Here is a 27,980-nt window from a genome sequence, read left to right as displayed (position 1 = left end):
TTTTAAATGGTGTGAAAAAAATTAATTTATAAATAATAAATTAAAATTGTATGTATCATGTCAATGTATTAAATTCTTTCTATCAAATTTTAAATTATTTTAAGTAGAATATGTGACGCCAACTCCTATTAGATTATATTTATAAATTTATTTTATATTAGAATTATTATAATGTGATTTAAATATTTTTCTAAAAATTTTTCTGGTTCGAGATTAAAATTGATAAACAGAATTTGTTTTGAATTAAGAAGATGAATCATAAACATGCAATAAGATGGTAGAATTTGCTTTGGATTAAGAAAAAGTTTTTGTATTTGTTCCTCACATAAATCGGGCTTATTTATTTTAAAATATATTAGATAAAAATAATTTTGTGACGGTGCGATTTATATGATTCTACAAATAAAATTGGTAGAAAATATTTATTTTGGATTAAAAAAGATCATAAACACGTGAAATACAGAATTTGTTTTGGATTCAGAAAAGGAATTATAAACATGTAAGTAGATATCAGTTGTCTTATGGAACATAAGTTAATTTTGTTATAATTTAACAGTGCTTATTTGTTTAATATAGGATCCGATGGATAAAAATAATTTTTTGACGGTGTGATTTATACGATTCTATAATTAAAATTTGTAGGAAATATTTATTTTGGATTAAAAAAACCAAAAACACATGAAAGACAGAATTTGTTTTGGATTCGGAAAAAGAATTATAAACATGCAAGTAGATGTCAGTTTCCTTATAGAACAGAATTTAATTTTGTTCTAATCTAACGGTGCTTATTTGTTCAATATACGATCCAACGGATGATAAGCTTTTGGACCATAGGACCATGCGACCAGATTATCTCCCTTACGTTCATTATATGATAAAGTTGGGCCAGATCCATATTGCATGTTTGAGATAAGACTAATTTAATATAATTACTGTTGTTAGTTGGGATAAGGTAGAATATAGAGCAGATGAGCAGTTGTTGTATGACTGTGCATCGCATAATACGGGAAAACAAGTTTTGAATTGGTTATATTTAATTATTTAATTATTTATACATAAAGCTGTATACGTGAGTGTTACTTGTTTACCTTGCATGCATGTAAACTGGAGCAAGGAGTAATTCGTACAACAACTGTAGTGATAATAATGATGAGTTATAAAAGAAAAACATACATGTATGTGTGCATGCTGCATCTGTCGGACAAATGGCGTGAACAGCAAGCCATTAATATGGTTGTGGTGGTTCATGCATGTTGAGAGATAGAGCTAGGGTTTTCGTACTTTATTCATGTTCAGGAATCTGTTGCTGCGTACGTAGTTGACTCATTCGTACTCTCCGTCCCCGAGCATTAAATAAATATACAGTAACTATGCAAGAACGTTGGAAGTATAAATTTCATATCAACCTATATGGCCCCACGAATATAAAAATCAAGACACACTTTAAGAACCCCGTTTGTTAGTGTTGCACTAGAAAATTGAGTGGCCGTTTGGGTGAGCTTAATATAAATGTTTTTTGCTTAAAATAAATAAGTGGAGTAGAAGTTAGAAACAAGATAAGACTTATAAGTGATTAAAGAGTTTGAGAAATAAGTCTTGAAACAAAAATTAGTATTCCTAGCTTTTTATAAGTGTTTCTTGACTTATTACACAAACGGTACGAATAAGTACTTCTAACTTATAATCTCAGAAGCTGGACTTATAAGTGTTAAACAAACACCCACGAAAGAGAATGAAAATTTTTGAGTCTTTTAGATAACATTTCCATGCTCGATAGTTGTTTTGAAAGTAGATCGCTGCTCCATAGTATCAACTACTTGATGTAAAGGTTAACAGCATCTCCAATAAGCTCTTTAAACAAGCTCTTAAATGAAAAAATAGAGAGCATTAACAAAATGGAAGCTCCAATAGACTCTTAAAGGCTCTTCAAAACCTTAAGAGTCTATTCTCTCTCCTCTCTTTTAAGAGTCTCTCACTCACTCTTAAGTTATATTTTATTATAAAGTAATACAAGCATCCACTTTCTCTTTCCACTCTAGTATTGTAGTCCTATTCATTTAATAATAAAATATTGTTTAAGAGTGGATGTAAAGAGTGTTGTTGGAGATGAATATACATTAAATTGTTAAGAGTGAATATTTTATATTATATTTGAGGAATGACTTAAGAGACTATTGGAGATGCTCTAATTTTGGTAAATTCGAATATTGTCTGGATTGAAACCATGTTAATGCCTATTTAAATACTAAAATGTATATCCGAAAACAGTGAGTATGAAACGAACTTGATCTCCACCGGCCAAAGTTAAATAGACCCAAATCATTTGAATCAATTAATCACTTCCTCCATGTTCACCCTATAATACTGCGCGCCTCCCACGTACAAACTCCACGCATCGAACCATACGTATAGATTCAGATTTCACGTTACGCAGATATATTATTCTATGCGTTATTGTCCCTCTCCTAAGCGATGCTCTTCATTCTTTAATATGTTCCTGTTCTGTTACAGGACTTGATATCAATACTTGGACCTATCAAACTGCATACAATGCTGTCTCTCCGATATTATACGGATCGCTCTTAGCTGTAGAATCCAGATTTAGATCCGCTCTGTCTCTTTTACTTTTTTATTTTCTTCGTTTCGAAAATAATAATCGCCCCCGTTGGATAGCGGCTCGACTATATTTATTAACGAATAACATATCTATTTTGAATTAAATTACAAAATAAACAACTACTTGAGTTAGTTATTTGTCAAGTTCAATATTAAAAGATTTATTTAAGAAGGAATGCAAGAGATTCCGAAAAAAAATAATCATTTTCTAATATTTTTTTATCGAAAAGAAAACGATAATATTTTTGTCGTCCTCGTAAATTATTCAACCAAAATCAGACGCTTAGAGACAGCCAAAAATAAGTAACGGTGAGGTTATGAATTATGATTATGGAGCATTCATTAGATTTGATTTGGTAATTATAAGTTGGAATTACTGTCCAGTAGTTTTGATTAATTTACTTTCGGTGCTCCCTCACATGCGTATATGCCACCTTAATTATTCTTTGCTCCCTAAGCCGCGACCTAATAATTTTATTATATAAAAATTTCTGAATTTAATACATATTAAAAAATGAACAAAGACAATTATTTGATACCTGCATTTTTTAGGACGGCAAGTTTAATTGCTCCCAACCACTCCGAATAGCGAACTCCAGATTAGAGGGATTGAGCTACTTTTGTTTCTTTTGCTGTTGATCAAATTGTTTCCACTTTTGTGTTTTGGTTGCTATTTAAGGTTGACTAATCATACTTTCACGGCACTGTTGACAAAAAAAAGTTGTGGTTAAGATCTAAAAGGAGCCCATGAATTGTACAAATTGTAACTAGTGGCTTCATTCCCCCACAAGAAAAACTTGATTTCTCGTGTCCTACTACTTTTCAGTTTTCATAGTCGATTTGACTGGCTGATCATGATTCATGGAGCTCTTTTGGTTTGTAGTTCATCCACTTTTACTCATATTCAGGGCCGGCTCAACCAAATTTGGGGCCCTAAGCAAAACTTAAAAATGAGGCCCTTCCATATTTATATATAATTTTTTTTGATATTAATATAAAATTATTAATATAAGACTTTTAACTCAATATTGGATGTTGAACGATGAAGATGAGAAAGATATCAAAAAAAAGATTATAATAGTTCAGTAGCTGGTTGTTGAGGAAGAGTTATAAATTGATGTACACACAACAGTGAAAACTAAAAATAGAAGCTCAAACACTAATTTCATCATAATTATTTGTGATAATATATATATATATATATATATATTAATTTTTTTGAACAAATATTCATATAAATATGATAAATATTATTTATAGAAACATAATAAAAATAATTTATATTTCAAAAATCTTTCAGAAAAAATGATACTTTACTTAATTATTCTCATTTTTAAATAATAAATCAAATTTTTTATATTAATTAAATATATGAAAAAAATTTAAAATATTTGGTAAAAGTTTGTTTTCAACAAATTTTTAATAAAACAAATATTAATATTTATGTATTCAGATATATATAAAAGGGTTTTAAAAATTTGGGGGCCTTTTTTTGTTTGGGGGCCCTAAGCCCCTGCTTAGTTTGCCTTATGGTAGAGCCGGCCCTGCTCATATTGCTGCAAGTAAAATCAACTTTTCATTTGAAATTTGTAATTAAGCATCTTCTAGAGTTTCTTTGATTAATTAAATATGGGGGCCGTTTGGCGGGGCTTAAAAAAAATGACTTGTTGCTTAAAATAAAGAAGTGGATTATAAGTGAAAAGTTGGTTTGAATTTATAAATTATTAAAAGTGTTTGGATACCCGTGACTTATTTTGTTATAATAAGCTCCAAATCCAAAAAAAGCTAGGTTTCCTAACCTTTTTTTTGGGCTTATAAGCCTCATTTTAAGCACTTCTCTTACTTGCCAAACAGTCCATAAATAAGTTGAAGCTGCTTCTTTTCCAAATAAGCCATAAGCTTAGGTTGCAAAACACCCACATGATATATTTTTTTTTGAGATGAATGGATATTATGAAATTTTAATCACAAATATTAAGTGATGATTTTATAATATTAAAATTCACTACCTACAAAAGTAGCCTTGATATAATAATTTTCCAATTTAGGGGTTGTTTGGCTGTAGTCGAAAGAAGTGACTTATTGATTAAAATAAAGAAATAGATTATAAGTGAGAAATTAATGTAGACTTATTAATTATTTAAAGTGTTTGGCTACCGTGACTTATTCTGTTACAATGAAGCTATAAGGAAAAAAAAAAAAAACTAGACTACCTAATTTTTTTCTTGAATTTTTAAGGTACTTAAGCTGAAACCATTTCTCTTCTAAATAAGTCATATATAAATTTAGTTTTTCAAATAAACCCTCAACTCAATTTGCCAAATCCCCGCTTAATCTCCGAAGCTCCGAATTCCGATGCTTGTATGAGATTATTTTCAGATCAGGATGAGCGAATAATATTAAGAAGATAACAAAATACTCCCTCCGTATCTTTTTTCTTTTCCTATTTGTAATGTCGGTACTATTCATAACATGAGATAAATCACTAATTTACATCTAATCTATAAAACTAAATATAGTCATGAGTGATCTTGTTAGATTCGTATTCACGAGTACTTTAATACGGTGAAGTTTTTATATTTAATGCTACTACGAAATGAAAGATATTAACGATCAAAAATGTGTGTTGGCAAACGTGAAAAGTACAAACAGGAAAAGTATTTATGGACGGAGGGAGTATTGTAAATAGAGTGAAAGGCAGAGAATAATTTCCATGGTCAAATATATGCAACTCGTGTCGTGATGATAAAAGATGTAGACGTTGATAAAGATATCAAAGCTGCAAATGTTACTGTTTCCGGACTACTATACTTACTGTGCATGCATTTGTAATAGTAAGAGCAATAAGCGGTCTCCGTCCCTAAATACTTTTCCCATTTGTACTTATCACGTTTGCCAATACACATTTTTGATCATTAATATCTTTAATTTTATATTTGTATTAAATATAAAACCTTCACCGTATTAAAGTACACATAAATATGAATCCAACAAGATGACTCATGACTATATTTTATCTTATAGATTAGACGTAAATTAGTAATTTGTCTCATGAACAGTGCCGACATTTCAAACGGGAAACGTTTTTTGGGACGGAGGGAGTAACAGCTTACCCCGCACAATATTTATGCAGCGGGTAAATTTGAGGGATTAATTTATCATCATCTGGAAGAAGGGGGGAAAGGAGGGGTAAAAAGGGGGAGAGTGACATATACTACAGCCAAGTAGTGATAGTAATCTGAATTAATGACGCATCTGCTTTACGACAAACAAATAGGTCGGCAAGTGTCGGCCCATAAAATCTCGCCGCGTTAATTTATTTATTTAACCGCTTAACTAATCCTACTCATCCCACTCCTCACCCTTGTCTTTATTAATCTTCCCCACTCATTTAAATTACCAAAACAAATTAATTTTTAATTAATGCTATAAACTACTCCCTCCGTCCCTTTTTATCTGTCCATTTTGGAAAAAAAAACACATACCAAGGAATACTTGATTGTATAAACTTTTTCATTAAATACCTCTAATTAATATCTTGAAAATGGTGGAATACCCCTACTTTATGTCTTGAAAACATGAATTCAACCAAGTTTTAAATAAGTCAAGCCTTGAAAATTGAAATTATGAAGATATATTTGAAAAACTATCATTAAATTAGTTTTGAAAGTATAAATGGACAGATAAATAGGGACAAATTTTTACTTCCAAAGTGGACAGATAAATAGGGACGGAGGGAGTAATTTATATTTTAAAATAAAAGTCTGCCGTTGAGTTATTAAATCACACCCATGACTCGATCCTTCTTTTTAAGGATAACGAACCTTTTTTTTCTTGAAGATAACCCGCACTAACAAAATAATATTCCTGGAATTAATTAATAAACACATTTTGATTATTAAATTCATCACAAAATAATAAAATAATAGTAATATCTCACATATCCTTGCCATTTACGCCTTCCTCTTTCCTTTTTTCCTTTCTGTAAATAAAGCAGATAGATACACTTACACAACATACCTACATTATACATACATATGAAGCTCACTAATACATTTCAACGAGCAACCTTAATAAATTCTTCATCACCATCTTCTCTTATTCACCTTGTTTCATGAAGCCTGCCCTTCAATTAATCACTTGCACACACAATTGCTAACTCTGTAAGTCCTGAATGACTCGATTTCTGCTTCATTTCATTCAAAATCATTACTTTTGCATCTGGGTCATGCTATTTCTTCATTATCTTTGCTTTGATTGTGTAAAGTTTGAATCTTTAGGTTGCTAGCTTGTTTTCTTGCATTTCTTGATAAATCTTGCTGCCCCCTTAAAGGTTGTTGCTTTATTCAAGGTCTCCATTGTTTTTCATATGTTGATGGGTGGTTAGGCCTTTCAGATCTTATTCACATCCCCCACTCCAACCCCTTTTGGTGGGGGTGGGGGGTGGGTGGGGGAGTTAATTAATTACAGTTTGTGTTTTTTGAGCTTTTGTTTAGCTCAATTAATCAAAAGTTTGTGACTTTTATAGCTACATTTGTGGAATTGATGGTTTGGTGTCTGGTGATTTGGTTATTAGCAGTTGGAATTCTATTTTCATCTTTGCTTGAAATGATTAATTGATACTCCATTAAGTAGTGAGATACATATCATTTGTATGTCTTCATTTATAAATTTATGTTTATATGGTATGGTTATGCAATTGCATCGCTATAATTGGTCGATAACTTTATATGTTATCCTGAAGTGACTTGTTTTGTTTCTTATATACTACATCCAACATCAAGGAGGAAAGTTCTACTTTTACTAATATTGTTCAAACATGTGAAATTTACAGCTACTGTTTTGCGCTATTTATGTGAATCATGGATGCTGCTGAGGTCGAAGAGCATTTATTCTCAATTGGAGAGCCAAAGGTACAACAACCATTTTTCAATAGTGATTTCAAGTTTTCAATTGAGAATCTCTTCTTTGCACTATTTTTTCAAGGCATCGCTGATGATTTGAAGTTTTTGTGCATATCATGTTTGTTTGAAGTTTTCCTCAATCTTGGAGTTCCGACTAAATTGTATTGACTAATTTATTATGGCTGCTGCAGTTACATGGAGGGATGTGCAAGATTCTCTCTGCAATATATTGTAGAGTGCTGGCGATTTTTCCCGATTTAGAGGCTGCTAGGCCTAGGAGTACGTCAGGCATACAGGCTTTATGTTCTTTGCACATTGCACTCGAGAAGACCAAGAATATTCTTCAGCATTGTTCTGAATGCAGTAAACTATACTTGGTAAGAAGTTTTTTTCTTCATGTAATATTGGCTTATGTGTGCTGCATAGACATAAAAAATCGAAGGCATAGAATTTTCTGTTGTGGTATTTATTAATTGAGTTCTTGCGAGTTCTCGGGTAAGATTATTGATGGTTTGAGGTTATTGCATTAGAATGTGTAACATGCAAATTTAATGATGTTAAACAAGCTAGACACATGGTTTGAGAGGAATGAATGAGTGGATGAGGTATAACGCCCGAATCATGTAAAATGCTTATCTGTCATGTCTTCATCAATGAACTGAGCAGTGATATTGATTATTGTAGTAGTCCGTGTGTGCGAACGTGTGTGTCTGTCTTGTATATTAAATCCTTCTGGAATTTTAAACTAAAACCTTTTTAACCATGCAGGCTATAACTGGGGACTCAGTTGTTCTAAAATTTGACAAGGCCAGATGTGCTCTTGAAGACAGTCTTAGGCGGGTAGAAGATATTGTTCCACAATCTATTGGTTGTCAGGTATTACTTATACACATGTTCAACTCTTTCTTTATTCCTGTGTCAACCTGTTTGAGGCTCACAAATCCTCAAAATGACTACTAATCAGTAATCAAAAAGTTATGAATTGGTTGGGGTGTCTGATGTTTAAATTTTGTATATATATCTAAATGATAAAATTTTAGAACATTGGAATGCTAACATTTAAAAAATCTGTTACTATGCTCATATTATATAACAACGCTTGTTTATAATGGCCCGAATGTAGTGTTGGTCCCAAAACTTATTGCAAACTGTCAAGTGTGATATAATCTGGAATCAACTCCATATCTAAAGTAGTAAAGTATTCTATTGAGTCTCATTATAGTTTAAAATGTCTCAGATTTCAGAAATTTTGAGCGAGATTCAGGGGATTGACTTCTCACTTGATCCGCTGGAGAAGCAAGTTGGAGATGATATAATTGCATTGCTCCAGCAGGGCAAAAAATTTAACAATAGCTGTGGTGACACGAATGAGCTGGAAATATTTCACCAAGCTGCTTCAAGACTTGGTATTACGTCTTCAAGAGCGGCCCTTAGGGAGAGAAGGTCCCTGAAGAAGCTCATAGAGAGAGCCAGGGTCGAGGAAGACAAGCGAAAGGAGTCCATTGTGGCTTATCTCTCACATCTTATGAGAAAGTATTCAAAAATATTTAGAAGTGATTTCTCAGATGATAATGATTCACAGGGTTCAACACCTTGTTCACCAACTGTTCAGGGATCTTTCGAGGGAATTAGTGGGTCTGATAGCAATGGGCAAGCCTTTGAGCGGCAACTCTCTAAGATAAGCTCTTTCAATTTTAAAACAAACTTCAGGAGATCAGGCCAAGTGGCTGTTCCTCCTGAAGAACTAAGGTGTCCAATATCTCTACAGCTCATGTATGACCCAGTCATTATTGCTTCAGGGCAAACATATGAAAGAATATGCATTGAGAAATGGTTTGGTGATGGACACAATACCTGCCCAAAAAGTCAGCAGCAACTCTCTCATCTTTGTTTGACTCCTAATTACTGTGTTAAAGGTTTAGTTACAAGCTGGTGTGAACAGAACGGCGTTATTATCCCAGATGGTCCCCCTGAGTCCCTTGATCATAACTTCTGGAGGCTGTGTTTGTCAGATAGTGAATCAGCCGACTCAAAATTGTTAGAAAGCCTAGGTTCCTGCAAATTTAAGGGCATGAAAGTTGTTCCTTTAGAGGAAAGTGATATAATTGAAGAGGCTGAAGAAAATGAACAGGAGAACGGTTCTGCAGTGGAGGAAGAGGTCAATGTATTTGCTAGATATGAGGAGTTCCTGACCATCTTAGAAAATGAGAAAAACTTGAGGAAAAAGTGCAAAGTTGTAGAACAGATGAGGCACCTGCTCAGAGATGACGAGGAAGCTAGGATTTATTTGGGGGCTAATGGTTTCGTAGAAGCATTGATGCGTTTTTTAGAATCCGCCATACAAACAGGAAATGAAATGGCTCAGGAAATTGGAGCTATGGCTCTTTTCAACCTAGCTGTTAACAATAACAGGTATTTTATTAAGTATTAATAATTGTTAGGACTGGGAATTTATTTTTGTAATTTCTGGACTAATCGTATAAACAATTAATTCTTCTTCTAGACTTGCTTAATTGGGAAAAGGGGCAGAATCACTTTTTTTTTTTCGGGGTGGGGATTGGGGGAGTAAAAAATATATACTTTTTGTACAAAATCTAGCTAGCTGATCAACTTAAATAGCAAAGTTCATGTTGTAAGTTAACTAATCATTATCATTAAGATATGTGAAGTAAAACATATACTATTGTGCAAAATCTAGCTTGTGTCTAAACTTGCATAGCAAAGTTCGTGTTGCCAGTAAATCAATCAGTTCCATATGTTATTCAACCACTATTTTTGTGTTCGGTGAAGTGTATCTTATGTCATCTGTGTTTTTCCTTACAGAAACAAGGACTTGATGCTAGAAGCAGGAGTACTTCCATTACTTGGGAACATGATGGGCAGTTCCAGTTCTCTTTCAGCAGCAACAGCCCTTTATTTGAACCTCTCGTGCCATGAAGAAGCAAAATCCATTATTGGCTCAAGTGAGGCCGTCACTTTCTTACTTGATGTCCTTCAGGGGGACACTAATCCACAATGCAAGATTGATGCATTGCATGCTTTATATAACCTTTCCAGTCTGCCCTCCAATATACCTCATCTTTTATCAGCTGGCATTGTCAGTGCTCTTCAAGCTTTGATTAAGGATTCTAGTGATCGCACATGGACAGAAAAATCCATAGCTTTGTTGATAAACTTAGCATCTAGCAAAACAGCAAGGGATGACATTGTATCATCGCCAGACCTTATTAGTGTGCTCTCAGCTATATTGGACATTGGTGAGCCTATTGAGCAGGAGCAAGCTGCAGCATGTCTTCTAAATTTATGCAATGGAAATGACAACTGTTGTCAAATGGTTCTTCAAGAAGGAGTTATACCTTCTCTGGTTTCTATATCAGTAAATGGAACTATGAGAGGAAAACAGAAGTCTCAGAAGCTTTTAATGCTGTTCCGTGAGCAGCGACAACGAGAACAGCCCCCAGTTGAAGTTGATGATATGCCTGAAAGCAGTGAAATGGCCCTGCCTTCTGAAGAACTGAAACCAGTATACAAGTCGATTTCAAAAAAAAAGCTGAGCAAAAATCTTAGTTTCTGGTGGAAGAACAAGAGTTTTACTGTATACCAGTGTTGAGTCCCTTCTCCTGATACTTTGTAAATTTCTGATGCCTCTGCCTTCTCAGGTATTGGCTCTCGAGTTTAGATGTATAGTTCTTGTAATTTATGGATTTTGGTCAGTCTTACCTCTGTAGTCTAGGTTTACATGTCTATTTTCAACATAGTTCAGGTCCTCCATGACAGCTCAAAGCGTCTATAGGCACTCGGACCTCAATGTTGCTGTAAATGGTAGTAATGAAAATGAAGACGAGTTTTCCACTCATTTCCCTTTTCCGCGTCTCAAATCACCTCCCAACTATCCATCTTTAGTCGTTGATATGTCTGGTTCTTAGTTTTTCACATCCATATGCAATGTTTAATTTCAGTCGTGTTTTATCTGTAAATACTTCATTCTGTCACTTGTTCATACTTGCTAGTCTGGTACTAACTGAAGTTTCAGATAGATTAAACTAGTCATCAGTATTGGAATGCCAGTAAAACAATAAGACATTAAATTCTTGATATAAATACAATGCCTGGTTCCAGAATCTATGTAGTGTATCAGATGGAGTAAATATAACAAGACTTTCCTAATAGGCAAGAACACATGGCAGACTCTATTTCTCATGTGAATGGGAAAGAACCTGCAGGCAACGAGCCTGCTTTCGCGGGGTTCATGTGCCAGCTTGTATCGAATAATTCCATGATCGGATCTTCGGATACTACAATGTTATCATCACTTCCAGTTCCTGCATTGTCGTCGCATTCTAAAGCTTCTTCTGTGCTATAATAACTTTCAAGCAAATCTTGATCATTTGCATTCTCTCTTTTCTTCCCAAAGAGTAGTTCCCTTTTTCCCCTTTCGTAAACATCTTTGTAACTGCCCTTCATTCCTGCTTTTGCCTCCTTCACTTCTTCTTTAAACTGATCAGTATTCAGCTGTACCATTCTATCCGAGCCATCACTGAAGTTGTCAAAACTTACATCAACCGTTATATCCTTCTCCCTCGTATAATAGGAAATTCTCCAGTGAGTGAAGATCGATAGTATAAGGTTTATGCACGAAATCAGAGTGGTGAGTGCACTATCGAGCAATGGAATCCGCTGTATAATCACTGGAAAGTTACTCATGGTGTCATCAAGCCTTTCTGGAAGAACTACTACGATATCAACAAGCCTGTCAATCTTTCTGAACAGATATGTCGATGAGGGGTATCTGTTTTTTAAAATGCTGGCGACAACTCTGATATGATCATCAAGAAACGCGAGCACTACTAGCCATTCGTATTGCACTGCGTGGATAAATGGAAGAGCTGGCGCAGTGAACCTGGCAATCCTTCTCGTCGTCGATCCTATAAGTCCTCCATTGGCCTGAGCTTTGGTGCATGCTTTTTGCATGATTGCTAGAAATGAAACTCCTAGAGGGTGTAATAATCCACGCCTCAACAACACTTCATGCTCCGAGCTTGCCTGATAAATTTATTCGAAACAAAAAATCTTAACACAATTATAAAATTGAGGACAACAGCCTGATATATCTAAAGATTTGAGCATTGCATGAGGTAGAAGATGATACCGGTTCCCACGACGCCATAACCTTGAGAGAAGGCCTTCGCTTGTGAAATGTTTTACATAATGTAGTATATGCAGTCTGTATTTGTATGTGTTTATGTGTGTGCAAAGCTTGTCTGGGTAAAGAAAATAAAGCAGCCAGAAGAAAAGAGCTAAAGGGGGAAAGAAATACAGAGTACAGAGATATGTAACTTTGAGCATAATGCAGGAGAATGGGTGGCTCTCAGTTTATTCAGCCGATAAGCATGGCTTAATCAAATTCAAGACTTTTATTATTTGGTTAATTATAATAATACTTTGATGTATTTACCTTTCCATTTCCCTTTTCCTAGTTTATATTTTTGGTTCTTGACAAAATATTTGATTCAGATTTCTTTAGTAATTGACTGATTATTTGATTTCTGTAAACATGGCTTAATCAAATTCAAGGCTTTTATTATCCGGATAATTATAATACTTTGATGTGTTTACCGTTCCATTTTACTTTTTTGGTTTTTGACAAAATATTTGATGCATGTTTCTTTAGCTATTGACTGATTATTTGACTTTTTTAAAAGCATGGTTTAATCAAATTCAAGGTTTTTATTATGTGGTTCATTATAATACTTTAATGTATTTCCCGTTCCATTTTCCTTTTCCTAGTTTACTAGCACTATACTACTATGTTTTTATTTTTGAGGTGGTGCTAGTTTTCTTGGATTCAAAGACCCTTCAAAAAGTTGCTGCATCTTTTATTTATAATGCAATGCAATGATTTTTTAACTTGTGCTAAAGCTTAAAGATTCATATTCAGACTTTGTAGGATCTGGCCATGGCATTTCAAGGCTCCAATCATGGTGGTAAGATCAAGTAAATGAAGAGCACCGATTCTTCGTCTTATTAACAAACATAAAAAAATTTCAATGTAATCATGAATGCTCTTATATCCTCAAAACAGACAAGTTAACTGGGAAAACTAGTTCACATACATCAAAAAGGAATTATAGCATCTCATTGTGTGCAATCTGAGAATAAAATATATAATATAACAAACATTTTACTCCAGATGAAAGTCAGCATCACAAGCAACTTAACTTCACCATGTCCAGAGTACATTCTACATCTTTATTCCATGGGATGCAGCATCTGTAAGCAAGGAGCGAAAAAAATATATATCACTAACACTATTCTGTGAACGACAAAACATCTATACTTTCAACGGAAATTTGAATCAAAAGTGATTTAGCAATTATTTGATCCCAGATCTTTGTGATGATAGGCATTTAGATGTCACTAGCTCATTACAATTTTCAACCCTGGTGAGGAACCCTATGCAATGAAGCACAAATAAGACACAATTTGAAATACAAGTTTTTTAATGAGGTATCATCCAGATCTCGTCACCTGGTCTCTCTATAGTCGAACTAAAAGAGGAGACATACAACTCCCCCAAAAACTGAAAAATAAAATAAAATTATATGTGATTCTCTAACAAAAGAAAGAGGCACCAAAGACAATAGCTATTATTCAGATGTTTGAAACTGCAACACTATTGAACCTATTTTTGGCCCTTTATTAAACAATACTCCAAAAATGCCACATTAACATCAGTCCAGACCCACCAATAACATAATTAACAATGACATTATTCTTCAGCCCTAAGGTGAACGCATCAGACACCATTTAAGAGCAACTCCAATGCTAGATGCAAAACGACTATAACCATTTCTGTAATATGGCACCAAAAAGTGATTATTGGTGATAAAATAAAGCTTGCCCTCCAATGCTAGTTTCATTTTAGAACCAGATTCATTTTAGAACCAGTTTCATTTTAGAACCAGTTATTTATAAATTCAACTAACTTTTTGTACAACCCTCCCAACTTTTAATTTAAGTACGTTGACTTGCATTTCATTTATGGTCAAGTGATGATGTGGCTAGATGCATATATGCATCCTTGGTTGCAAATATGGAACCAAGTATGCATTCATGAATATTTTCATCTTGTTATGCAACTTCTCTGGAGGTAGGTTCTCTTGCATTTGGTTCCAAATCAATGCAACCAAGTTTGGCATTGCATTGGACTTTTTCTAAATCTCAACACTATGTCACTCTCTATGTATCCGGTGTATGCGTGGGAGTAGCTCGAATAATCTCACAGCTAGAAGCATAATGAATGACCAATTTGTTAGCATATTAGACAAAGGAAGCCCTCTTGTTCTCTTTGCTAAATTGAAAATGTATTTAAATGTCCAAATCTCTTGGATTTCATCTTTAGATATTAAGTAAAAAGGGTGAGGTCTAACCTGATACAGTTATTCAGGCGGCAGCAGCTTGCTGCAACTCCCTATCTGCCCGCTCCCTGATTCTCCTTTCAAGCTCCGGCCTGAAGTGCCTGATAAGACCCTGAACAGGCCAAGCAGCAGCATCACCCAAAGCACAAATAGTGTGCCCTTCAATCTGTTTTGTGACTTCTTGAAGCATGTCAATCTCCTCCAACTTTGCATTCCCAACCTTCATTCTTTCCATGATCATCCATAGCCATCCTGTACCCTCCCTGCAAGGTGTACACTGTCCACAACTCTCATGCTTGTAAAAGTAAGAAAGCCTTGCAATTGCATCTACAACATCAGTTGACTTGTCCATGACGATCACAGCTGCAGTTCCCAATCCCGATTGAACAGCCTTCAGTGCGTCAAAATCCATCAGCACATCCTCACATACATTCTTAGGGATCAATGGAACAGATGAACCACCCGGAATTACTGCAAGCAAATTGTCCCATCCACCTCTCACACCACCACAGTGCCTCTCTAGCAGCTCCTTCAATGGTATACTCATCTCCTCTTCAACTGTACACGGTTTGTTTACATGACCAGAGATGCAAAATAGTTTTGTACCAGAATTATTCTTCCTGCCAAAGCTAGAAAACCACTCCGGTCCACGCCTTAGAATTGTCGGGGAAACTGCTACAGTTTCCACATTTGTAACAGTTGTAGGGCACCCATAAAGCCCTGCATTAGCGGGAAAAGGAGGCTTCAGTCTAGGTTTTCCTTGTTTTCCTTCAAGACTCTCTAGGAGTGCTGTCTCTTCACCACATATATAGGCACCAGCGCCAAAGTGGATATGTACATCAAAATCATAACCAGATCCACAAGCATTCTTCCCTAAATATCCAGCTTTGTATGCTTCTTGCCTTGCAATTTCAAGGTTTAGTCGTTCATTCACATATTCACCTCTAATGTAAATATATGCCGCACTAGCCCTCATTCCCACTCCAGCGATCAAGCATCCCTCTAGTAACTTGTGTGGATCGTGACGCATGATTTCTCTGTCCTTGCAAGTTCCAGGTTCACTCTCATCAGCATTGACTACAAGATATGAAGGGCGGCCATCAGATACCTTAGGCATAAAGGACCACTTAAGACCAGATGGAAAACCAGCACCACCACGTCCCCGAAGCCCGGATTTCTTCATTTCATTTACAATCCAATCAGTTCCCTTGATTACAAGGTCTTTAGTTCTATGCCAGTCGCCTCGTTTTAGAGCACCTTTAAGAAATGGGTCATGTATACCGTAGACATTGGTGAAAATACGATCTTCATCCTTCAGACCGCCAAAATGAGTCTTCTCAGGAGGAGGGGGTGGCGGGGGTGGCTGAGGAGTAGTACCAGTAGTTGCAGACTGAGTACTGAACAATCTACTAACTATACCCAGATGCTCATTGTGACGCCGAAACAAAGCAGCCCTTTGTAGAGAAAGTATTCCCTTTATAGGTGCCTATACAAGAACATAGAACCAAACAAAGATCAGAACAACCTTACTTGCAGCCTTGCTAATAAACGATTACTACAAACTAGCCTTCCTGAACCTCGTAGCCATGATGTACATTGTGCAATAAATAACATAACAATTACTTGGCTGGTGCAGCTAACAAAAGTATAAGAATTTCACCTACACTCAAATGGCCTGAAGTTAACACGAATTTAGTCTTATCACTGTATTTACACAAATTGAACTAAGAAATAATAATAAAAACTACGTAAAATCAAATATTATAGCTATCTGCAACCATATCAGATGGAGTGTTCTCTCTGACAACTGCATTATACAAACACAAGGACAAATCTCCGAAAACCAAGGACTAATCCCAATCTAACTTCTGCCCCCCACATTAACTTCAACAAACGAAACTTGCCCACATCTCCTAAAAACACCTACATAAGTAAAATCTCAAACTCCGCAAAATTTTATACTATGAACATCTGCCCAGCTATCCTAAAACAAAACCTCGACAATCATTTCTTCCGCTCCCCCCTTAAAAATGTCAACAAGTAGTTACCAAAACTCAGATTAATCGAGAAACAACCGAATAACACAGTAGAGCATATCCTTAGTATACATACAATTAACAAGTTTTACAACAACTATGCGCAATTGATAGAGTGAAATCAAGGGTTTTGCTATAAGAAATGAATCCCAAATCAAACATAATTGAACCCTAACTAAAATTGAAACGATCCAAATAATAATACTAATAATAATTGTAATTATAATTATTATAAATAGAAACGAAAGTGAATTGAGGGAAAGTGTAGAATACCATTGAAATGTGGAGAAGAAGATGATCTGTGATTCAGCTGCTAGTACAGGTGATTAATTCTGCGCTTTGTTTGGATATTATATATTACCGACTTTGATTTTGTAATTGGGCTGGGGTTTGATTATGGGCTGGGATGTAACGTGTTAAGTGGATCGGGCTTATCTGGTATAGACCATCCTTATTCCTTTGCGCTTATGTCTTTTGAAATTTTATATCATCACATTACTTTTCCCATCATCAATAATCAAAATCGTGATTTCTTTAAAAAAAAAAATCAAAATCGTGATTTTGTATTTATAATTCGAACACGAGTATTGAGATCATTTGGCTGAGTTTTGAAAAAATGAATTATTACCCGAAGTAAAAAATTGGATTATAAGTTAAAAATTAATTTATACTTATAAGTTATTAAAAATGTTTGGATGTCGTAACTTATAAGTGAAGTATTTCTATTACAAAAAGCTATAATCTAGAAAAAAAAGTTAACTTTTCTCACTTTTTATTAACATCTTAAGCCTCGATATAACCACTTTTATTGATGTGCCAAACTGTCTCAATTAATCAGAAACTCACTTTTATATGGAAAAAGTCCAGAAAACGGCTAGTCAAACACCCACGTTATCCGTAAAAGGATTTTTTTTTTTTTTTTTGTATAGAGTGACATGCCAGGTTTGAAATCTGGAAATACAGCTATACTTGTCGAACTTGTAAAATTTGATTTTTAGCAAATCATCCAATTTCTCATAATATTTCTATTTTACAATCGCTAAAGAATCATTACAAAAATAAATAAGTCAAAATTTCTTTTAAAAGTACACAACAATCATCTAAATTATGAAATACATTACAATCATTATTAAAGGAATGAAAATTTATTCATTACCGTAGGGACGGATCTATACAGTGGTGGTACTTGCCCCAATAACGATTGCTTTCATGGTTTTGCTGTTGGTGTGTTAATGTATTTATTAGGGTTCGATTCTTCCACTTACCCCAAAAAGAGCAATGAAAAAATGTAAAAAAAATGAGAGAGACATAGACAGTATATACTTTGTCCTATAGATTGCAAATCCCGGATGCCGGATATGTCCCTAACAATAATCCAAACATAAATACATTTGATGATCATTGAAATATATGAAAATTATCTCATGGTTTGTAGTTGGCCTATACTTAAAGTATCTTCGGTGAATTTCTTAAATCAATTTTTAAAATATAATATAATATGTAGCTTCCAGTGACTTAAAACACAACAAATTCTATTCACACTTTTATTTTTCCTAGTAATCATTTCTACTCATTCTTATTATAAAGGGGTGTTGATCTTACAAAGTCGCTATTCAGCATTGAAAGATTTATATAGTCATTTTTCAAAAAATATTCAAAATGTCATTTCAAAAAACGTAACTTTATCTCGTGTTTATAATATCAAATAAAAACGTAATTTTAAACTGAAGTTTGAGCCGGAAACACAGTTTCAGGTTATGATTTTCAACTGTTAAATAATGACAATGAAGATCCATTAATCTTAAAATGGGTTAATGGGCAAAAAGGTAACTGAACTCATGACCAACTTGCAGTCGGGTCACTGAACTCAAAAAGTTTGCAAACGGGTCACAGAACTAAATTTAATTTGCAGTCAACTCACTGAACTAATAAGAGTTTGCATTCAGGTTACTGCGCCGTTAAGTATTGGTTGGCTTTAACGGAATCCGTTAAAAAATAAAAAAAAACTCTGGGATAAAATATAAAATTTGATTTGCTTAAAAATTCTGAAAACTTCAAAATAATTCTGAAAGTTTTGAAAAAACTTTAAAAAAAATGGTTTTTTTAAAAATGAAAGTTTATCGCAATTTAAATTTTTTTTTGAAACTAAAAAAAATTCAGACTTTTTTTCCAAAATTTATCGATGTTTTAAATTTTCGAGATTTTTTGTGAAAACTTTACATTTTTTCATACTTTTCAAAAAATTACATATTTTTGAAAGCTTTTCAAAAGTTTCAAATTTTTTTATAAAAATCAATTTTTTATACTTTTTTCCAAATTTTTTTTTAAATTTTCTAACGGATTCCGTTAAAGTCAACTGATATACTTAACGGCGCAGTGACCTAAATGCAACTTTTTATTGGTTCAGTGAGTTGACTGCAATTTAAATCTAATTCCATATCCGTTTGCAAAGTTCAGTGACCCAATTGCAAGTTGACCACGAGTTCAATGATCTTTTTGCGTGTTAACCCATCTTAAAATAGTTACGTTCTGCTTATAAGTTCAAATAGATTCTTGAATATAAACTAGGGTTGATGGCACAGCGGCACGGGCATGCCAAGCTGGGCATGCCAAGCTGGGCATGCCCTAGGCATGCCTTTTATTCATTTGGCATGCCATTTTACTAATTTTTTATATTATTTTTATATTATAAATAATAAAATTTATATAAATATTATATTTTATAAATATTTAAAATTTTAAATATAGTCCAACTTTACAGTTAAATTACCGCATCATAATTATATGCTTAAGGCTAGGGTTGATGGCACAGCGGCACGGGCATGCCAAGCTGGGCACTCTTTTTAGTGAAAATATTAGATAAACTACTAATATAAGTTAGCACTGTACTAAATTCTGTTGTTAATATTTACAAACTTTTGTTATATTTGTAAGTGCACTTTAGTATCAATCTTGTAATGATGTAACAGTTTTTGCTATATTTAATAGAAAATGGCATGCCATTTGGGCATGCCTTTTTGTAATATACATGCCTATAGGCATGCCCGTGAAAACACCCGTGACATGTACCCTAATATAAACCTCGGGGCAGGAGGTTGCTTGAACTGTAATGGCTAAACAACAACTACCGATACTACAGTTCGAAGACAAAATTAAACAAACCGTCGAAAACAACCCCGTTGTTGTCATCATCGGAGAAACTGGTTCCGGCAAGTCCACTCAACTTTCTCAAATTCTTCACCGCTCTGGCTATTCTAATTCCGGTCTCATCGCCGTCACTCAGCCCCGCCGTGTCGCCGCCGTCACCGTCTCTAGGTCTTTTTTCTATCACTATTATTAATTATTTTTTATTTTATTACTATTATGAACTTGTCAATTGTATAATTAGCTTATCTCTACATTCCGGTACTGTAATGCAACTGAAGTTTGAATGTTAAAGTAGCACTCTTGTAATTAGCCTGCTATTGATTTCGTAACTAATTTATAGTTTTTTGTACGAAACTGCTTATGTATATTCGGGATTACTTGCGCATTTAACAATTCTTGAATTTCATGATTGACTCGTTTTATCAGACTTATTCACTACTATTATGCAACGATTTTCGTTTGTCTTGACCATCTACAGACGGGTTTCGGAGGAGCTTGGTGTTAGGCTAGGGGAGGAAGTTGGTTACTCTATCCGCTTCGAGGATCGGACTTCTGAGAAAACTCGTATTAAGTAAATGATTTTTGTTCTGGAAGTTAAATTTTGTTTTCAGTGTTAATTACATTTAATAAATGTACTAAGATATGGTTATTGTTATATGACGTGCTTAGATACCTTACTGATGGAGTTCTTCTGCGAGAAAGTCTTTCAGACCCTGAACTGAAGCAATATTCAGTTATCATCCTGGATGAAGCTCATGAGAGAAGTCTAAACACGTGAGAGACTTTTTCTCTACCTTGTTTTAGTTGTTTCCACTTTAATCTATGTCACACATTTCGCCCCTACAATGTCTGTTTCCGCCAACTTATATCATGTATCTTCTTTTTTGTCAACTTCTGTCATGTGTCACGTGATTGGGAATCTTGTTCTTCGTGAGATACTTTAATAACCTTTTTTAATGCGTGGGTGTGTATTTATATTTTCCAATTCTTTCTTCCAATCTTCCCTTGTTTTTAACTATTTATCTATTCTGTAACTAATATAGTATAATACGCCTCTTTAGGGATATATTGCTAGGGCTTATGAAAAGATTGATCAAGCTACGAGCTTCCAACTTGAAGGTCTTAATTACCTCAGCTACCCTTGATGGGGAAAAAGTATCAAAGTTCTTCTGTGATTGCCCCATCCTGAATGTTCCAGGGAAATTATTTCCTGTGGAAATTCTATACAGTTCAGAGCGTCCCAAAAGCTATCTCGAGTCTTGTCTGAAAGTAGCTATTGGTATGCGTTGATAACTGATTGTTCCATTTAGCGAGTATATGATTTTCATTTGCATGCCATCATTCATGCATTTGCATTAACAAATCTTTACCAGATATACACGTTCGGGAGCCTGAAGGCGATATCTTGATATTCATGACCGGGCAGGTAAACATTGTATTATTAGTGTTCTTCCATCAAATAGATCTCACTTATCACTTATCAGGCTGTTCTAAGCAAACTTAAGAATTCCTCTTCAAATCATTGTTTTGCTTGACATTTAATAGGATGACATAGAGAAGTTAGTGTCGAAGCTGGAGGAGAAAATCATGAGTCTAGAGGAAGGATCATGCATGGATGCTATAGTTTTACCTCTTCATGGATCTTTGCCACCTGAGCTTCAGGTAAATCATGCCTTCTAAGTGAAACTATCGTCACGATGTGTCATTGTCATTTACCCCCATCAGTTTACAAACCACAATCAGCAATCCACTAACTCCAGGAATTTAGGAAGTGTTTATGTCATTGTCAGTCCATGGTTTTGGCTCCCTTTTGAACATGGATGCATCATGCATGTACAATTGCCGGCTCAGCTATATTGTGAAAGTTTTACATGTCTTTTATTGAATGAAGTTTCGAGTGTCCTTTACCATGTTTAAGTTTTCAATACAGAATTGGTGGTGAAATGAAGAGTACTGGTCACATAGATGCTGAGAATCTAATGTGTGATATACGATGGTCCCGTTATATCATCTCTATTATCTTAGATAAACATCCTTGAGCAGTTAGCCATCATAAATGAATCTTTTGTCTAGTGAATAAATGGTTCACTCATGTGGTGCTTCTTGTAGGCACAAATATGATCGTGATAGTATGCCGAGGGTACTGCCAGGGGTCCCAAATCTCGGGTTCACTTGCTGTTTCATTATTTTAGGAGTCTTGTTCATCTGATAGTATAATATCGAAAATATTATGTGGAAGACCATTTTGGAACCCTATATTGAACCCAATATCTATTTGAAGGATGTTGGTTTGCTGCATTGGAGGTTTTAATTATGCTATATGCATTTAGTGGGTTGACACTATTTTTGGTGACTACTAATGTATTTGTGCAATTATATTAATATGAAATGATCTAGTTGTCTTTCATGTATCTACTGTTATCAAGAAATCGGTAATTTTCCCATATATATTATCTGCATTAGCATGGTTATAGTATGCTCCTTAAATTAAAACTTTTAATTGATAGATAGTTGTTTATTCTATTGGTATGTGTTTCTTATATAAATTAACAATATAAGGCATTAGAAAACTTTCTCTACTAGCTAACCTTATCAAAGTTTTCATCCGTTTTCCTGATGTTCACTTCCTCCCTACAGATACGTGTATTTAGTCCTCCACCTCCAAACTGCAGGAGATTCATTGTTGCTACAAACATAGCTGAAACTTCATTGACGGTTGACGGTGTCGTGTAAGTATACTGTAATACCTCCACATATCGAGTTATTTGCTATGAAAATATTTAAATATATATTTGGACAGTTAGTATATTTTTGAGTAGTGGGGGGTGAGATGAGAATTGAAATCTAAGCCTCCACAAGATGCACCCTTGGTAGGTACTCCATAATTTTGAAACAATATAGATCTATTTGGAATATATTGTTGCTACAAACATAGCTGAAACTTCTTTGGCGGTTGGAGTCGTGATGTTGTAGCATTTCCAGATATCAAATAAAAAGCTATGAAAGTATGTATGGACGGTTAATATAATTTTATTATTAGGGGTTAGGGGAGATGGGAATTGAACTCTAGATCTCTTCTAGCACAATAAGCAACCTTACTGCTGCTGGAAAACTTGATTTTTAATTTAATATCTATATACATGCTAATTAAAATGCTGCCCTATAGTCTTTTGAAGAACCGTAATAATCATATTTAGCTTATGACAGTGACCATAATCACTATACAAGCCATTTGAAAACGTATCAATTACAGTATATAGATCGAAGAAAGTAAAAGCAGTAAATTGAGATGCCACGTTTTGGTACCTTCCATAATCACAAACATGCAAACCTTTGTGGTTGTGCATAGCTATTACTGTTTCCCAAAATATATGCTGTTTCATTCTGTATAATCCAAACATAATTGTAAGTACCTGAAAAACCTCCACAAATAATTCCAGAGTTTCCATTTTGACTTGCCAATAGTCCTCGTGTTAATTTTCCCAAATTCTGGATCTGTTATACTTTCCCCCACATGTTTTTGTTGTTTCTTTCTGTTTTTACTTATGAATTGGTTGTTTAATTAGTTGATTTCTTTTTAAACTCTTTGAATTGATAGGTATGTTGTTGATTCTGGATATGTGAAGCAACGCCATTACATTCCATCAACCGGCATGTACTCCCTTGATGTTGTTCAAATTAGCAGGTAGAATGTAATTATCTTTTAAATGTCTACACTTGAGTCGGTGTAGAAAGTTGATATTTGTTATTTCATTTGTTTCATGCAGCTTCTGTTCTTTTTTGGTCAACTAATTAGTTGCTCATTCGATTCTCTAGCAACTGTATAAATATTTAAAGTATACTTTTTTTGAATTGTAGGGTGCAAGCTGATCAGCGTGCAGGACGAGCTGGTCGAACACGTCCTGGGAAGTGCTACCGTTTATATCCATCTATAATCTATAATGAGGAATTTCTAGAGGCAACAATTCCTGAAATACAGAGGTCTTCTCTAGCTGGCAGTGTTCTTTATTTGAAGTCATTGGATCTTCCTGATATTGATATACTTAAATTTAATTTTCTTGATCCCCCTTCATGTAAGCACATCTTTATGCCTTGTCCTCACTGTTTTTCCTCTAAAACTTGATGCTTGTCTGTTTATAAAGTACTAAATTTGGTAATGCTTTGCTGCAGCTGAATCGTTAGAAGATGCTCTTAAGCAATTATACCTCATTGATGCTATAGATGATAATGGGTCCATTACTAAAATAGGTCATACCATGGCAGGTATGCTTTCTTCTATGACTCTTTGATAAGCTAGCATGCAATTGAAGATCAGAAAACAAATGAATTAGAAGCTATGTATATTTTATTATGGCGGCACTAGTGTTATCTACTGAAACGGTCCTGAAAAATAGAACTTCCTGAATCGCTGATTCCTCTATAAATTTGCAGAACTTCCATTGGAACCTTCACTTTCACGGACCTTAATTGAGGCAAATAAGTATGGTTGCTTATCTCAAGCTTTAACTGTTGCTGCCATGTTGTCTGCAGAAACAACATTGCTTCCTGGACGAAGGTAGAATAGTATATGCTTATTGTTTTTCTTTTTATGTATGCTGTAATTCCTTTTCATGTTCCTCACAAGTTCTCTCTTATATGATATGCCTTGGTTTGCATTATATGTATCAGTGGTTCACAAAGTGATTTATATGGATGCTATCATATAGCCTTAGCACCTTGCAAGAAAATAAGTCATAATATGGCAAACTCAAATCTATTTATGGCACATCGAAAATTTTATGACCATCTTAAATTTGAAGATGCAAGGGAAGGAAAAACAACATTTATACTTGATACAACTGTTATATATTTATGCCTCTTGAGCTGATATGGAATTATCAAGTTGTTTTCCCTATTATAGGGCTATCTCTCATGTCGTATAAAAGTCAAGCACAGGAACTCCCCAGCATTTTTTAGCTCTTCAAATATAGTTCATTGGTTGTGTATCAATCACCTTTCTGGCCATTACCCTACTGCAGACTCCAATATATACTTGAAGCACAAAAACTGAATCTTTTCCTTTCTGGCACCCCTACTGCAGACTCCAATTTATACTTGAAGCACGAAAACTGAATCTTTTCCTTTAATTCCCCCCTGTTTTTTTACGTTGATGAGTTTACATGGAAGTTTGGGATATATTTCTAATAAGTTTGCCTCCATCTTGATGATTCCCTATTGAAAATACAGTATATAGTTTCATCTTTTGAGTGTGTTATTTTGTGTGGTCCTTCATACTTTCCCTTGTATTTTTTTTTAAAAATCTTAATATTATTTGTGTTGCAGCAAAAGCAATGATAAGAAGAGAAAGCAGCCACTTCCAGACCTTCCTGATGGTTCTGGATGGGGTGATCACATCCAGTTGCTAGAAATCTTTGAGCAGTGGGATCAGACTGATTATGCTGTAGATTGGTGCAAAGACAACGGTTTACAGGTATTGTATTATAATCATGTTCAGAAGCTGTAGCTAAGAACCCTTCTTAGCACCTACAATCCTACATACATATCATAATTTAACAATAGGGAGCTCAGAATAATGAGTTGCAGCCTTTACGGTCCTTAACCTACTGCAGACTTCAATTTATACTTAAGGCACAAGGAATTAATCTTTTTCTATAATTTCCCCCTGTTTTTTACATTGATGAGTGCACATGCATGTATTCCCTGAATTTTATACATCACTTAGGAGGAAAATGTAGATGCACTTGACCTCTTACTATGTTATTAGTTATTACATTGAAATTGAATTTGCTCGAACTTGCTGATGGTAGGTGCGGGGGATGAAGTTTGTCAAAGATGTTCGGAAACAGCTGTGTCAAATAATGCAGAAAATTGCAAAAGGTTAGTCATGAACTCATGATGCTTTTATGTTTGTTTTACGTCATGATGTTTGAAGACAACGATCATATTTCTCTAAGAAAAACTTGCATTTATAATGAGTTGAAGATGCCAAGTTTAGTTAAATTAATTTCGTTTTAAATTTCATGGACCAGTACTAATGTACAAGTTGATTTCTGACAGTTGGATTCAATAATTCTGTAATAAAATACGTTGTGTTGTTACTCATAATAGCAACGAAGCAAGAGCATATTAATAATGTTTTTTTGCCTGGTTGTAACAGGACCTTTAGATGTAATAAGAAGTAAGAGATGGAAAGATAGTCAAGAGGATTATAAAGACCTAAGAAAGGCTTTGTGTGTTGGTTATGCGGGTCAGCTTGCTGAGCGAATGCTTCGGCACAATGGTTACCGAACCATTGGCTTCAAGTCACAACTGGTTCAGGTAGAAGGAAATATTATATTCATAAACACATAATAAATATAGATTTACTAACTCCTGTACATAGTAAAATTCTCATAAGAGTTCAAAGCCATTTATTTCATTCTGTTCCTTTATCTACTTCAACTGGGAACTAAAAATAGAAGGTCAAGCCATTCCTGCTTGTTATGATGGACATGAGCTTTGAAACTCGTGTAGTGGGCTATAATCTCTGAATGTCTTTGGCATTTGTTGCTCGCAATATGGTTGTTACTGGCATTTTTACTTGTTTCAGGTACATCCATCATCTGTGTTGAGGACAGATGACGAGGGACTGCTCCCTAATTATGTTGTATACCATGAACTTATAGCCACTTCAAGACCGTTTATGCGTAATGTGTGTGCAATCGAGATGAAGTGGGCATCTTCCATCATGAAGAAGCTCGAAAAAATGAACATTCCCAAACTCAGGCAAGCTGGTTCTTCTAGCTTTTTACTACTCCCTCTGTCCCATTTAATTGTATACGTTTCTTTTCAACTGCTCGACACGCATTTCAATGCTCTTATAAAATATACTTCCGTAACTTATTTTTGAGATTTTCTTTTTCTGTATAAAAATATAACATCCAAACTTTAATTCAGAAAAAGAAAATTTTAAAAATAAATTACACAACTACACTTTACAGGAGCATTAAAGTCCGTGCCGCGTCCCCGTCCCCCAATGTATACTACCCAGGGGGACGGAGGGAGTATATGTCAAATATTTGCATACTTTTTGAAATTGCTGTTGAGTTTGAACCTTGACATCTTAAACAGTGGCGGTACTGGTGAACCTGAGGAAGCAACTGAAGGAAGCAACTCAAACTTTCCCAAACAAGAGATTTCTGCCGGGGCTCCTGATGACCGTGACAATAGAATACAAGCGGCCCGGGATCGTTTTTTAGCACGGAAATCAAATAAATAGGCGTACTGAGAAATCGGACTGACAATTTCTAACAGGCAACTTAGCAATACCATTGATTGGTGAGGGTTCCATTTAGGATAATTATCAAGTGAAATTTTGTTGATTTCGCTTGGAACCATTGCAAAAGTACAGGATGTATAATTTTGGCACAGCAGAAGTGAGATGTTTGCAATCTGTTTATCATAGACGACATGAATAACTGAGATTAGAAAGAAGTTTGACGAATATGTTGTTGTAAAGAAAGTGCTTGTTTATTTTGCAAGGGAATCACGGCTCCATCTATAGCTATTTAAGCTCCAATATTCTACGAGTAATAATGCAACTTATATGAAAAGATGCTCAATTTTTTTCATTCGGCACTAGGTGCTGATTCAACATTTCTTCAGAAAATTGCTCAAAATTATAATTAGATGGTTAACATTCTGTATTACATTTACTGTCAATAATAAATATAAAAACTTAAATAAAAATAGAAGTACTGAATCCTAATTAAATGGATATCGTAAAGATAAATAAAACAACTAATTTATAGAGTATTTATTTTATTTTCATTATGTTGGTATAAATATTTTATTTATTCAAATAATCTTATATTATATAT

General features: G+C 34.5%; 4 protein-coding genes across 4 annotated transcripts; 2 read left to right on the top strand and 2 right to left on the bottom strand.

Annotated features, from left to right (window-relative positions):
- Positions 1-6,602: 6,602 nt before the first annotated feature.
- Positions 6,603-11,383, top strand: LOC108203045 (U-box domain-containing protein 45). Its single transcript, XM_017371747.2, has 6 exons — positions 6,603-6,779; positions 7,451-7,529; positions 7,712-7,897; positions 8,289-8,396; positions 8,758-9,932; positions 10,344-11,383. The coding sequence occupies exons 2-6, from the start codon at positions 7,479-7,481 to the stop codon at positions 11,128-11,130; spliced, it is 2,307 nt and encodes a 768-aa protein (XP_017227236.1). The 5' UTR covers positions 6,603-6,779; positions 7,451-7,478; the 3' UTR covers positions 11,131-11,383.
- A 334-nt stretch (positions 11,384-11,717) lies between these two features.
- On the bottom strand, positions 11,718-12,687 carry LOC108202754 (uncharacterized). Its single transcript, XM_017371286.2, has 2 exons — positions 12,670-12,687; positions 11,718-12,563 (listed from the first exon to the last, which is right to left on the bottom strand). Exons 1-2 carry the CDS (start codon positions 12,685-12,687, stop codon positions 11,718-11,720), a joined length of 864 nt encoding a protein of 287 aa, XP_017226775.1.
- An 828-nt stretch (positions 12,688-13,515) lies between these two features.
- Positions 13,516-17,378, bottom strand: LOC108202753 (NADH dehydrogenase [ubiquinone] flavoprotein 1, mitochondrial). Its single transcript, XM_017371285.2, has 3 exons — positions 17,248-17,378; positions 14,951-16,424; positions 13,516-13,790 (listed from the first exon to the last, which is right to left on the bottom strand). The coding sequence occupies exons 1-2, from the start codon at positions 17,248-17,250 to the stop codon at positions 14,964-14,966; spliced, it is 1,464 nt and encodes a 487-aa protein (XP_017226774.1). The 5' UTR covers positions 17,251-17,378; the 3' UTR covers positions 13,516-13,790; positions 14,951-14,963.
- Positions 17,379-20,033: 2,655 nt separating this feature from the next.
- On the top strand, positions 20,034-27,679 carry LOC108200250 (probable pre-mRNA-splicing factor ATP-dependent RNA helicase DEAH4). Its single transcript, XM_017368344.2, has 16 exons — positions 20,034-20,289; positions 20,600-20,692; positions 20,791-20,895; positions 21,183-21,400; positions 21,495-21,547; positions 21,667-21,783; positions 22,759-22,850; positions 23,720-23,806; positions 23,980-24,194; positions 24,292-24,384; positions 24,553-24,676; positions 25,444-25,591; positions 25,929-25,998; positions 26,279-26,439; positions 26,711-26,886; positions 27,232-27,679. The coding sequence occupies exons 1-16, from the start codon at positions 20,084-20,086 to the stop codon at positions 27,377-27,379; spliced, it is 2,106 nt and encodes a 701-aa protein (XP_017223833.1). The 5' UTR covers positions 20,034-20,083; the 3' UTR covers positions 27,380-27,679.
- The last annotated feature ends 301 nt before the right edge of the window (positions 27,680-27,980 follow it).

This window comes from Daucus carota, chromosome 9 (genome assembly GCF_001625215.2).
Source record: "Daucus carota subsp. sativus chromosome 9, DH1 v3.0, whole genome shotgun sequence".
Lineage (NCBI taxonomy): Eukaryota > Viridiplantae > Streptophyta > Magnoliopsida > Apiales > Apiaceae > Daucus > Daucus carota.
This window is presented reverse-complemented; position numbering and strand designations above follow the sequence as displayed.

Excerpts from the sequence above, each read along its gene's own strand:
- LOC108203045 (XM_017371747.2), top strand. The coding sequence starts at position 7,479 with ATGGATGCTGCTGAGGTCGAAGAGCATTTATTCTCAATTGGAGAGCCA. Across the intron at positions 8,397-8,757 it reads CACAATCTATTGGTTGTCAG|ATTTCAGAAATTTTGAGCGA; the intron begins GTATTACTTATA and ends AAAATGTCTCAG. Across the intron at positions 9,933-10,343 it reads CTAGCTGTTAACAATAACAG|AAACAAGGACTTGATGCTAG; the intron begins GTATTTTATTAA and ends TTTTCCTTACAG.
- LOC108200250 (XM_017368344.2), top strand. The coding sequence starts at position 20,084 with ATGGCTAAACAACAACTACCGATACTACAGTTCGAAGACAAAATTAAA. Across the intron at positions 25,592-25,928 it reads GCAAAGACAACGGTTTACAG|GTGCGGGGGATGAAGTTTGT; the intron begins GTATTGTATTAT and ends TGCTGATGGTAG. Across the intron at positions 26,887-27,231 it reads ATGAACATTCCCAAACTCAG|TGGCGGTACTGGTGAACCTG; the intron begins GCAAGCTGGTTC and ends CATCTTAAACAG.